Raw genomic sequence first — 13,793 nt, 5'->3', positions numbered from 1 at the left:
CTGGAACGGAAGCCAACGGAAGAGGGGATGAGCCGCCGCCCCTTAACGTGAGCACAAGAAAGCCAACTCGAGTCATTCGGTTTGGTCACCTGTTGGTTTTGATCCGGGCCTCTAGGTCATCGCCGTACATGTCTTTGTCCACATTTTTGCTGGGTCGGTAGATGCTCTGGGCCGTGTCTTTATTTCTCCAGGCTTGATCGTAGACGTTATAAATTTCATCTTCGCCCCCGCCAAACCCGCTGTCCATGCCCTGTGAAGGGATGGTCGGGGTTACTGGGAGGTGCGCATTTGACGCTAGGCAGGGTGCGGTTCAGACAGTAGTTAGCGTGGCCCACCTCCGAATTTTTCCAAGTCCCAAGGGCTAATTACTTCACTGATTCTACACACAGAGGAGGGTAAATCGAGAGTACTTCTCGCCCGGATTTTATAGGAATGAGAGGTGTTTCTAAAACGTGCTTCCAGAGTCTTGGAACCAAATTTTTTTTTTTTTAAATCCAGAAAGTCCTAAAGGCGCATCTCCCAGGTTTCCTCGTTTCCACCCATTTTCTCCCTTAGTACCTCACCTGAGGGGTTACGCCGGACCACGATGCTTCCCCAAACCCCTCTCTTGCCTGTCTGCCCAGTGACTGATAAATCAGCGGCATAGTGCCTCAGTTACCTCATCTGAGAAGTGGGATTAAGACCCTGAGGACAGGGTCTGTGTCCAACCTGATTACCTGCCATCTACTCCAGCGCTTAGAACAGTGCTTGCTTAACTACCGTAACTTATTAAGAAAAGACGGTGCTATACTTGACCTTGGTCTGGTTGAAGAGTCTCTGGTCATACTGGACTTCGTTGGATGTGCGAGGATTGGGCACGCCAAGCGCAATGACTTCACTGATGTCTCGATTCTCGTTTCTCTGTAGTTTTGACCTGAATTTGTACGTCAAAAAATAAAGCTGAGTTTATGTTTTAGTCGCTCGGTATCCGACAGGTTAAAGTGAATGTTTCAATTTAAACAAAGCAGCAGCAGAAAACAAGGACATGAACATGTACTCGTGTCTCGGGCGTTCAACTCCCTCGTACTGAATAATCAGACTGGCAGCTCTTCTAGTACCTCAGATTCATGGTTATTAGAAAGGTGGAATTCTGCCTCCATCCCCGCTAACTCCGAGGGACAACCAAGATATATGCAGTCCTAACGTGGAGAAGCAGCGTGGCTCAGTGGAAAGAGCCCGGGCTTTGGAGTCAGAGGTCATGGGTTCAAATCCCAGCTCCGCCAATTGGCAGCTGTGTGACTTTGGGCAAGTCGCTTCACTTCTCTGTGCCTGTTACCTCATCTGTAAAATGGGGATGAAGACTGTGGGGACAACCTGATCACCTTGTAACCTCCCCAGCGCTTAGAATAATAATAATAATAATAATGGTATTTGTTAAGCGCTTACTATGTGCAAAGCACTGTTCTAAGCGCTGGGGAGGTTACAAGGTGATCAGGTTGTCCCACGGGGGGCTCACGGTCTTAATCCCCATTTTACAGATGAGGGAACTGAGGCCCAGTGAAGTGACTTGCCCAAAGTCACACAGCTGATAAGTGGCAGAGCCGGGATTCAAACCCATGACCTCTGACTCCAAAGCCCAGGCTCTTTCCACTGAGCCACGCTGCTTTCAACATCTAGTTATGGCCTGATCATTTTTAAAAAAGGTCATCCACTGAATTGGAAGTACACTACTAGTAAAAGGCATTTAAAAAACTAATTTGCTATAAATAATGAAATATTTAGTCCCAGTACCAATAATTCCCGCAGCATTCTTTCACCTCTGTGTACATTAGTTTGACCATTAAGGGGCAGGGACATGTATGCCAACACTATTGTACTGTACGCTCTCCCAAGCACTTAGTACATTGCTCTGCACACAGTAAGGACTCAATGAATACCACTGATTGACTGAATATTGTATTCTTAGCAGTTCTGGCTTACCTTACTAGCTCTTTTTTGCACACCTGCCCTTTAAAAGCAATAAATTATTGCTACCCAAATGATCACATTCTTACTGTAATTACTTACTGTAATTGCATCAGTGCTTGGCACATAGTAAGCGCTTAATTCAATTAATAAATGCTATTATTATTATTATTATTATTTAGCTTAATCCAAGGCTCTCCATCACCTCACCCCCTCCTACCTCACCTCCCTTCTCTCCTTCTACTGCCCAGCCCGCACCCTCCGCTCCTCCACCACTAATCTCCTCACCGTACCTCGCTCTCGCCTGTCCCGCCATCGACCCCCCGGCCCACGTCATCCCCCGGGCCTGGAATGCCCTCCCTGTGCCCATCCGCCAAGCTAGCTCCCTTCCTCCCTTCAAGGCCCTACTGAGAGCTCACCTCCTCCAGGAGGCCTTCCCAGACTGAGCCCCTTCCTTCCTCTCCCCCTCGTCCTCCTCCCCATCCCCCCGTCTTACCTCCTTCCCTTCCCCACAGCACCTGTATATATGTATATATGGTTGTACATATTTATTACTCTATTTATTTATTTATTTATTTATTTATTTTACTTGCACATTTCTATCCTACTTATTTTATTTTGTTGGTATGTTTGGTTCTGTTCTCTGTCTCCCCCTTTTAGACTGTGAGCCCACTGTTGGGTAGGGACTGTCTCTATGTGATGCCAATTTGTACTTCCCAAGCGCTTAGTACAGTGCTCTGCACATAGTAAGCGCTCAATAAATACGATTGATTGATTGACTGGTCTGTGGAACTGATGCTACTGGAAGTCAATATGCTGCACCAGGCCAAAGTGACAGTGCTCTGGAGATGGGTAACAGGCGGTGAGGATGGGAAACGCTTGGACAGAGCCCCCCCCAACCTTAAAAAAAACCCCACAAAACCAAAAGCTTTAAGGTATTTTAACGCCCTCCCTCTCCCTCCAGACATTTCTGATGGTTTGACACCCTTGGCTTTCTCCCAAGGCCTCTCTCCCTTGATGTGCAAATTCATACCCTCAACTCCACCCTCTCTACATCCCTTGCACCTCTCGATCCACCTACCAGCCCACAGTGAACATCACCCAACTCCTCACCTTCCCACCCAAGCCCTCTCCTTCCCCTTGCCAGTGCTTGGCATAGAGTAAGCGCTTAACCGCCACCAATATAATGTCCGTTTGGTGACGATTCTCCGCACTTACCTCTTATCTGGGGCGGCTCTGGAGAGGTTCCTGTCATGCTGTCTTTCTTTGCGCCTGTCGTGCCGGATTTCATCCCGCTCTCGAGCCTCCCCATCCTCTGTGAGGGCACGTAGGGAACGGTCACCTACCCATTACCTCGCCCATGCACGGACGCGCCAATGGAAAGAGTCCCCCAAATGGGTCATTATGCTAAGGGGGAAGAGCACGGCTGAGTGGACAGAGCCCGGGCCTGGCAATCAGAAGGACCTGGGTTCTAATCCCAGCCCCTCCGCTTGTCTACTGGGTGACCTCGGGCAAGTCGCTTCACTTCTCTGTGCCTCTGTTCTCTCATGTGTAAAATGGGGATTAGGACTGTGAGCCCCATGTGGGGACAGGGACTGTGTCCAACCTGATTTTCTTGTATCTACCCCAGTTGTTAGTACAGTGCCTGGCACATAGGAAGCACTTACATACCACAATTATTATTATCATTACATGGTGCTTGGACAGTACTATTTCCTAACGGGATGGCCATACCGATCATTGTTGAACACAGTATTGGCTTGCCTAAGAGTCAAGCCCTCGATGCGACACTTCTCAACTAAGATTAAGGTTGGGTTCCACTTAGTAATAGTCCCCCACCCCGGTTTCTCTGGAGGCTTTGGACTGCAGAGGAAGTTCCTTCTGAGCAGGGATCGGGTCTATTGACTCTCCCAAACCCTTGGTACAGTGTCCTGCACACAATAAGCACTCAATAAATACCACTCATCGAATGAAGGAAACCAAGCCCAGAGGAGGGCATATCTCTCGCCAGTAAATAATTCTCCTGCTTAGACGTGGCAGGAGGGTGAAGCGTTAACTTTTCAAATCCCTGTTGCAGTTGGCGCTGCACGCCAGATGATCTGCTATACTCTGCTGCTCTACGGTTTGGGCCCAGAAAACGTTCAACTGCTAACTGTTGCCGACTTGTACTTCCCGAGCACTTAGTACAGTGCTCTGCACACAGTAAGCACTCAATAAATACGATTGAGTGAATGAATGAATAAAGACAGTGTACTGTAACGTCATTTCGCTCACGCTGGAAAAAAACATTCCAACCAACGCAACAGGTTCTTCAAAGGAGATTCAGTTTAGGGGACAGCCTAGTGGCTAGAGCACGGGCCTAGGCGTCAGAAGGACCTGGGTTCTAATCCCTGCTCCGCCACTTCTCTGCTGGATGACCTTGGGCAAGTCACTTCACTTCTCTGGGCCTCAGTTACCGCGTGTGTACAATGGGGATTAAGCCTGGGCGCCCCACGGGGGACACGGACCGTGTCCAACCTGATTAGCTTATTATCTACTCCAGCATGCCTGGTACAGTAAGGGCTTAAATACCATAAAAGAAAAGAAATGAGCACGACATACCTTTCTCTACATGGGTTTTGATTCCGGCTCTCCTCTCCCTGGCTTTCTGGGCCATTTCTCGGAGCTTCTCCTCATGTTTTTCCTTTTCCTTTTGGGCCATCTTCCTCTCCACTTGAGCGCGCATCTCCACGGCCTCACGAGCCTGTCAATCAAGTCAGCTATTAAGGTGAACCCCACATGAACACGGAAGGGGTCTTAATCCCAAGAATCGCCATCGAACTAAATGACCACTGCCTGGTGTTTCTTGAAAGACCCATTAAAGGCCTTCAGGTGTGTCACTGCTTGCGTCCTAGGTTCCAACGGACCAGTGTAGGCTAGAAGGCGGCATTCTGCCTAAATTTCTGAAAAACTGGAAACAAGGCAGGAGGATGACCCCAAGGTTAAGGTTGCTGCAAATTTTCCTGGGAAAATTCTGTCAACTGTACTTCAGTTCTACATAACCAGAGCAGCAGGGCAGAGGAGTTAGGGTTAGGGGACCACGTCAGTTGTGGAGAGGCAACTGGAAACCCAGGACTCATCCCTTTCTCGTCTGTAGCACATCCCAAATCACTAAGTCGACACCACCTTGAGACACCCCAGAAGTCGAGCTAAGTTATAACTGCGCCGGTCTTGGAAGGATGGTCTCTTTCCTCCCATCTTTGTCCCAGAGAAAGGCATCCAATGCAGAACTAAATTTTCTATTCGGCATTCAAATTGGCCCTTGTTTTCCAACTCGGTTCTTCTGTCTTGGTCAAGGGACCACACACGCGCCCCTTGCAAAGGTTCTGGGCCTCCTTTATTTGTCGGCCTTTGTAGCCTGTGAGCCCGTTGGTGGGTCGGGACCAGCCGATTTGTACTTCCCAAGCGCTTAGTACAGTGCTCTGCACACAGTAAGCGTTCAATAAATGCAGTTGAATGAATGAATGAATGAATCTACGCTTAGGACAGTGCTTGGCACAGAGTCAGCCCTTAACAAATACCATTATTATGATTACCCCAGAAGCAGCAAGGCTGAGTGGCTCCGCCACTTATCCCCCAACCGCCACCAGTGGATGCTCAATAAATATCCTCCCTAACGCTCTTGGGAACTAATCTCCTAATCAATCAGTAGTATTTATTGAACGCTCAGTATCCAGAACTGAGGAACAGCGTGCTTAGTAGAACGAGCCTGGGATCGGTTCTAATCCCAGCTGTGTGACTTTGGGCGAGTCACTTCACTTCTCGGTGCCTCAGTTCCCTCATCTGTAAAATGGGGGTTAAGACTGTGAGCCCCACATGGGACAACTTGATCACCTTGTATTCCCCCCTCAGCGCTTAGAACAGTGCTTTGCACATAGTAAGCACTTAATAAATGCCATTATTATTATAACCCTGTATCTACCTCAGCGCTTAGAACAGTGCTTTGCACATAGCAAGCGCTTAATAAATGCCGTTATTATTATTATTATAACCCTGTATCTACCTCAGCACTTAGAACAGTGCTTTGCACATAGTAAGCGCTTAATAAATGCCGTTATTATCATTATTATAACCCTGCATCTACCTCAGCGCTTAAAACAGTGCTTTGCACATAGTAGGCGCTTAATAAATACCATTATTATTATAACCCTGTATCTACCTCAGCGCTTATAACAGTGCTTTGCATAGTAAGCGCTTAATAAATGTCATTATTATTATTATTATACCCCTGTATTTACCCCAGCATTTAGAACAGTGCTTTGCACATAGTAAGCGCTTAATAAATGCCGTTATTATTATTATAACCCTGTATCTACCTCAGCGCTTAAAACAGGGCTTTGCACATAGTAAGCGTTTAATAAATACCATTATTATTATAACCCTGTATCTACCTCAGCGCTTAGAACAGTGCTTTGCACATAGTAAGCGCTTAATAAATAACATTATTATTATTATAACCCTGTATCTACCTCAGCGCTTAGAACAGTGCTTTGCACATAGTAAGCGCTTAATAAATGCTATTATTATTATTATTATTTCATGGTGGCACATTTTACAAAAAATGGGAGGTCAAGTGGGCTAACCCTGAATTGCCCATTGCCTGATGGGTTTTGCTGAGGCACATTTTTCTAAAAAAAAGGTTCAGTTCATGTCTCCCCACTCCTCAAGCCCCTCCAGTGGTTGCCCATCCACCTCCGCATCACACACAAACTCGTTACCATTGGTTTTAAAGCACTCAGTCATCATCATCATCAATCATATTTACTGAGCGCTTACCGTGTGCAGAGCACTGTACTAAGTGCTCGGGAAGTTGGTAACATATAGAGACAGTCGGTTCGCCCCCTCCAACTCATCTCACACTCCTCTAGCTCCAGTTACTCACTGTGCCCCAATCTCATCTATCTCGCCGTCGACCTCTTTCCCACGTCCTCCCTCTGGCCTGGAACTTCCTCCCGGCTCCAGACACGCCTGACCACCACTCTCGCTACCTTCGAAACATTAAGGCCACATCTCCTCCAAGAGGCCTTCCCCGATTAAACCCTCTTTTCTCTGACTCTCTCTCCCCTCTGTCGCATCTACGCACTTGGATCTATGATCTTTGGGCATTCGGTAGCCACCCCACCCTCGGCCCCATGGCACTTAGGTACATACCCGCAAATTAATGATTTATATTAATGGCGGTCTTTCCTTCTAGACTGTAAGCTCGCTGTGGGTAGGGAACGTGTCTGCCAACTCTGTTGTACGGTATTCTTTCCCAAATGCTTAGCCCGTGCCAAGGCCACGGTACCCAAGCGCCGCACCTGTCTGAAGCAGGCTGCCGTCAACCAAACTACATCTCTGCTCACGTCTGGACGTATTTTCTAAAATGTATTTTTACATCAACGGTTGTCCCGGTTAGCTTCTGCCTCGCCCTTGTAGGGCTCTAGTCAGAGAGAGCCCGGTCCGTTCTGCACTCGCTCTAACAATTTCCCTGGCACCATGCCCTCCTTATACAAGGTAGACGGTTTCTGGCAAAGACAACAGGTCAACGCTGAATACATCCTTACCTTCCCTGGCCCCACTGGTCCTCCGTATGCCATCACTCTACGTGCTGCCCATCGCATTTGAGGCTAGCGGTTGGTGCCGCTCATTTCCACCTTTTCCGGTACAAAATAGTGGTTGCGCTGGGCATAGGCAGATCTAATTTTTTAACCTTAAGGCTGCTTGCTGTATATCCCCAAATTAAGGCCGACTAGTCGTAAATTTCCTATCTCTGCAGCTTTGCAATGAAATTGGCATTTTTCTTAAAAGGAAGGGAAAGTTTCAGAGGAGATAAAGCCTCGGAGAAACCAGGACACAAAGGAACCAGAGAAATGGGAAGGCAATGGATCTGAGAAAATTTTGGAGACCTCTAAGGCGCTGAAATTGGGGAGAGACATAGACGGTAGTGGAAAGACAGTTGCAAACACAACAGCTTCAAGGCAAGGACTGACCTTTCTGTCAGCAATGTAAAGGGCTTCGGCCAGTTTGGCGAAGTTTTCATTAATGTGTACTGTCTGCAGTCCTCTCCCATCGGCGGCCAGACGCTTGTCCAACGGGATGGTGTATCCCTGGAGTCAACGAGAAGCATCTGTCAGAAGCACATCCCAAAAGACAGTCACCCCTATTTCTCTTCCCATTCCGTCGCTCCCCTCGATGAAGTTAAGAATCTTACATTTCAACAACTGGGCAAGAGAAGACGAGTCTTTTATCCCCTTAGTCACTGTACCTGTAGTTTGTTTATATTAATATCTGCCTCCCCCTACTAGAGTGTAAGCTTGTTGTGGGCAGGGAATGTGCCTGTTTACTGTTGCATTGTACTCTCTCAAGCACTTAGTACAGTGCTCTGCACATAATAAGTGCTCAATAAATAAAACTTAATGAATTGTACAACACTCTCTTTTCCCAAACAGCTTTTCATGTGGCACCTCGACGTAAACCATCTTGATTGGGATGTGGGTCTAATTGTTAACAAACGGAAAACAAATTGTTAATAAGAGGAGCCTCATGCCCCAGTAGCGATGGCTAGATTAACATGTGGCAAATGGCAGCCACGACACTTGTGCCCCTTAGGGGTTTATCCCTAAAACAAGGAAATTCCTTTTTAGCAACAAGGGAAAAATACAACTACCTTCAGGGTTACTAACACATTTGTTTTAGGACTACCAATTTACCTTCTGTCACTTTTCGGAAAAGGGATCGTGACGTCTGATTTGGAGAAAACTGATGTCTAAGTAGCATTATTATTATTATTTGTAGTAATAGTATTAACAACAATAATAATGGTATTTGTTAAGGGCTTATTACATGCCAGGTACATAATATAGATAGAAGATAACTAAGTCCAACAGAGTCCCTGTCCCACAAGGGTCTCTCAGACTACGCAGGACCAACTTTGCTATAATATACTCTAACAATCACATAGTACAGTGCTCTGTACATAGTAAGTGCTCAATAGATACCACTTGATGATGAAGATGAGGGAAAACAGGTACTGAATCCCCAATTTGCAGATGAGGAAACAGGCACAGACGTGAAGTGACTGGCCCATGGTCACTCAGCAGGCAAGTGGCAGAGTCAAGCTTAGACCCCAGGTCTATGGTTTATTTCATATCATTCAATATTTTCTGCTTGGGATTTCTTACAGCCCTTGGGAGCATTAACAATTAATAGGGATATATAAGGCATAAACAGCTTAATCAGTTTGGAGATGGTCTCAAAAGGGATAAAGAGCCTGGTTCATCAGGAGACCTAGATACCGAATGAACCCCAAGGAATGTGACTGCCTTGTCCTCTTGGATGTTCTTCTTTAGGCTAGTCTGGTTTCTTTCACAGAAAGTGCATGGATATCACGCACTGTACTGTCATTTTTGGATACTTAACTCTAAACAGCCATTCAGCTTACTGAGTTCTGCAAGTCTGAACCAGTGTTATTCAGGCAGCAGTGTGCTTGCGGAGGTTTCCTGGCAGGATAGGACATTAAGGGATAAGTTTTATGTCAACTTAATTACCTTTGCATTTTTCCAGTTGGAAATACAGGGAGGAATTTTCCACTCTTGTTGCTCCTTCACGGTCATCTGCGTTGAAGGGTGAAAGAGGAGACGCTTTTAGATTTATGTCCAGCCAAAAAACCCACCTATAATCTCTCCCAAGAGTCAGTGTGTGGAAACAACGGGATAAAACAAAAAAGGACACTTCTGGTCTTGGGGAAGGCCCGCTTTTGGCAGCTGTTCAGATCACTCTTTGGTCTTAAGTCACGTTCTTTTTGCAAAGATAAAGCCAACGAGGGACACGGACAGGAAACGGAATCGGGGAAGATGAAAACGGCTTCCGTGTTCACCTGTGGGGTGTCGACAGAGTAAGCGCATTCCAACTTGGAACAGGAATGAGTTCCATCACATTCCTGGTCTCAGCCCAAGAGACCAGAGCTGTCACTGCATTTAGTTTCTAAAATAATTATGATCTTCCAAGTGCAAGAGGCAGGTCCCGTAAACAGACTCAGAGGCATACTCTGGTTGGTGTCGCCTGGAATCCTAAAAGTCTAGTATGTACCCGTGAGAGGCTGGAACTCTCAAGTATTTATGGTTCGGAGTGGAATCTGCACAGATCCCCAAGCTCCGTGGAACTTAAAACGGAGCTTGTGGGAACCTAAAACGTAATACTTTCGAATGGATTCATCACTGATTATTTTGAAGGGAATGACGGAATCAGGGGAAACGCCGATGTTTCCCTTGGTCGAGGCTAGGCGACAACCACCCCGAACCCACGAGGAAAAAGAAGATCGGCGTGTCCGGTACCTTTCTGCTGGGGGAGTGCATGACGGGTGCGGGCGGAGAAGGCGGACCTCGGGGAATTTTCTTGTTAATCCTGAAGGATAAATCAAAAGCACAATCAGTGACTGATACCGCCTCTGCTCGATCGGCACCCGGCAGGGACCCGGCCCCGTACGTACTTAAATCTGGGCGGCTCCATGGGATCTTTCTGCATCTCCACCATTCGAATGACGCGCTGCTTTGCTCCGGAGTTGAAAGCTACCCCTTGCTGAGACGGGGTGTACCTAGGGACAGAGACGACGAGACTCAGTTGGAATCCCGTCAGTTCTCAGTAGCACAGCGGTCGCCATCCCCTCAACCAACCTGTATTCACCCGCCACTCATTCTACACTTCCTTTCACCCTCCATTTTCCATTCACGCTCAATTATTATCGGCCAAAGCCTCTCGACAGGCAAAACAGGCGGACGCCGTAGATGAGAGAATGGACTGGAAGCTCAGTTCAAGTATGAAGGTGTTCAGGTGTCAAACCATCGCTCGCTGAGCCACCGAGCCGAGATACGGGGCATCGTTTACTGTCATCATTAACAAGGCTTGGAAAAAGCCATCGGGTGGGAAAGCCTACGTCGTACGCAAAAAGGGTCCACAAAATTCCCAGTGAGACAGTCGCACGGGGCATCGTTTACTGTCATCATTAACAAGGCTCGGAAAAAGCCATGGGTGGGAAAGCCTACGTCGTACGCAAAAAGGCTCCACAAAAGTCCCCGTGAGACATTCGCAGGGAGCGGTCTTCATCTCATCTGTAGACTGTAAGCTCGCCACGGGCAGGGAACGTGCCTGCTAATTCTATTGTATTGGACTCTCCCAAGCCCTTAGTACAGCTTAGTACTTAACAAATACCACTGACTGATTGACTATCCTAGATCAGGGGAAAAAAAACACCCTAACTCGTCACAGTTCTGACAGCTCTGTATTTTCTCTCCTCCCTACAACCAAAAATTCAGTCGAGGGCAAAACAGTGCCCATTCTGCATTAGAGGAGCGTTTTCGCCATTAATCCTTATTTGGACTAAGTATCACAGGTAGTTAACTGCTCCAGCAAAGCACACCGTATTCTGAAGGACAGCGCGACACCGTATTTCATTAAAAATCTGGAACCTCTAAAAAGACGGATAACCCCGCGTGACACACCAAGAGGGTCAATGGGCTTTTCAGCCACTGACGCCAGAATGCCAATTTCTCAGTAGAGCTTCCCAACACGGCCACCACCCAGAGAGAAGGACCCCCGCAAACGATGGCCCCCCAAATACTAGACCAAAGAAAGGCTGGTCCGATCAGCTTGGGTCCGTACCGGATGTACTGGGCCGGGGCCAGTTTGTCGGCTGCTCGGACGGGCATGGCTGCGGCCACCTTTTGGGAGACCGATTTCTCCAGCGCCACTCGGGTCTTTTCTGTTATCTGGAATGAGAAACATTGCGTTAAGTGGCATCGACAGACACCGACGGGTTTAACAAACAAATGTAAAAGAGAGAGAGAGATATCCTCTCTTAAGCGGGCGGTATTTCAGTACCTCTTTGATGGCTTCTTCATCAGGTCTCTGCAGGTCTGGATCATCTGCGTTCATGACTTCTTTGGGAACTAGGTCTGTGTACTTGCTGTAAATGACCTAAAAGGCAAGAAAAACTAGGCTGAGGACGAGAAACAACGAGATAGAGGAAGAGACAACAACGCTAAGCAGGGAGCTCCAGAAGTCATCTCAGAAGTCAACCCGTCCTCCATAACGTACAGGGAAGTTTAGGATCCTTGAATTTTGCTTTGCAGATTTCTCAAACTAGGGACACTTAAAACATTTACACAGATTACTGGCTCTGACGAAACAATCAATAGCTTGCCTTTAACCCTATGCCTTTGAATTATTTGAGGCATCAGTTAATCAAGGGGGTGTCTGGATTAATGAAAAAAAACAAAACCACGCTTCACCGGTCACTCTACTGAGGTTTACTAGGACTGAAAATGAATGGGATGGATACATTTGCCTGTGACAGATCCACCTTAGGAAACAAGCTCATTAGAGCTTAATTCAGTCTTGCAAATCATTTTTAAAAACCAAGCCCCCAAAAATTCTGTTGGGCCCATAAAATTTACATCAACCCCAACTATAAATCGTTGATGCCATCTCTTACCCTCCTTGTCACCCTCAATAATAATAATAATGTGTCTCTTACTGTTCTCTATATCCCTTGCCTCGGACACTATGAACAAATGCCTTCGGCAAACTGTTTTGCAGTAAGTACACATTTTGGTATGCCCTAAAGGACACGATAAAGGCAGGGGCAGAAGATATTAATTTTCTTTTTGGCCTCAGCTCCTTAAGGACAGGGATTGTACATACTGAACTCTACTGTGTTGAGTACAGTGCTCTGCACAGAGTGAGCGCTCAATAAATGCCACTGAATGATTGACTAGCCCGCGGGCCTATCCTTATTTTCTTAATAATCACGGTACGTGTTGAGCGCTTACTATGCGTCAAGCACTGTTCTAAGTGCTGGGGATGATACAAGTTAATGAGGTTGGATACAGTCCCTGGCTCACACGTTTTTCCCCCATTTTATAGATGAGGTAGCTGTGGCACAGAGAAGTTAAGTGACTTGCCACACCGGCAGACACGGAGCGGAGCCGGGATCAGAACCCAGGTCCTTCTGACTCCCACGCCCAAGCTCTAGATATGACGTTGTGGGCTGCAGCTCCGGAGGAACTTGGGGAATGGTAGTTAATATATTCTTCCGAAGCTGGTCTGGAAAGATTCTGGCTGGGACTTTGCCTGCAACAGACTGGGTGGCCTCACCCATTTCGGCAGCTGTGGGGAGGTGGGGATGGCAGGGACGGATTAAAGATCGGGCAACATCCACTTTGTGTTCCACGAGCTTTTCGTAACATGGAAGCTTGGAGCTCTCCAATGGGCGACTGGAGCCGGGATTTTGCTATTTCCTACGGTTCCGACATTGGCGGCAACTTCCTCCATGTGGGGTAAGTGCCCTGCTTTCACACATTGAGGATCTGAGAGTAGAGGATACTCAAGAGACTGTCGGAGAGGTGGTACTATCAATCAATCAATCGTATTTATTGAGCGCTTACTGTGTGCAGAGCACTGTACTAAGCGCTTGGGAAGTACAAGTTGGCAACATATAGCTCTCGGCAATCCCCTCCTTTTCTGGGGTGAGGGTGAAGCCACCTTTCTCCTTGGCAGCGAGAAGCAGCATGGCCTAGTGGATAGAGCACGGGTCTGGGAATCCCAAGGACCCGGGTTCTAATCCCAGCTCCTCCACTCGTCTGCTGGGTGACCTCGGACAAGTCACTTAAATTCCCTGTGCCTAAATTACCTCATCTGCAAAATGGGGATTAAGACTGTGAGTGCATGTGGGATATGGACTGTGTCCAACCTGATTAACTTGTATCTATCCCAGAGCTTAGGACGGTGCCTGGCACAGAGTGAGCACTTAACGAATACCAGAAAAAACAACA

The 13,793-nt window shown here is 47.3% G+C and overlaps 1 protein-coding gene across 1 annotated transcript in view; it reads right to left on the bottom strand.

Moving 5' to 3' along the window:
- SNW1 (SNW domain containing 1) overlaps window positions 1-13,793 on the bottom strand; it is a 32,305-nt gene that overhangs the window by 726 nt on the left and 17,786 nt on the right. The window contains exons 4-13 of the mRNA XM_038762720.1: window positions 11,842-11,937; window positions 11,623-11,729; window positions 10,454-10,558; window positions 10,299-10,368; window positions 9,513-9,578; window positions 7,956-8,072; window positions 4,546-4,687; window positions 3,163-3,259; window positions 796-913; window positions 90-250 (exon numbers count right to left, since the gene is read on the bottom strand). Of these exons, the coding sequence (XP_038618648.1) occupies window positions 90-250; window positions 796-913; window positions 3,163-3,259; window positions 4,546-4,687; window positions 7,956-8,072; window positions 9,513-9,578; window positions 10,299-10,368; window positions 10,454-10,558; window positions 11,623-11,729; window positions 11,842-11,937 (1,079 nt within the window). The remainder of the gene's footprint in view (window positions 1-89; window positions 251-795; window positions 914-3,162; window positions 3,260-4,545; window positions 4,688-7,955; window positions 8,073-9,512; window positions 9,579-10,298; window positions 10,369-10,453; window positions 10,559-11,622; window positions 11,730-11,841; window positions 11,938-13,793) is intronic.

This window comes from Tachyglossus aculeatus, chromosome 1, assembly GCF_015852505.1.
Source record: "Tachyglossus aculeatus isolate mTacAcu1 chromosome 1, mTacAcu1.pri, whole genome shotgun sequence".
In the NCBI taxonomy this organism is placed as follows: Eukaryota; Metazoa; Chordata; class Mammalia; order Monotremata; family Tachyglossidae; genus Tachyglossus; species Tachyglossus aculeatus.
Note: the sequence above shows the minus strand (reverse complement) of the source record. Positions and strands in the feature narration are given on the sequence as shown.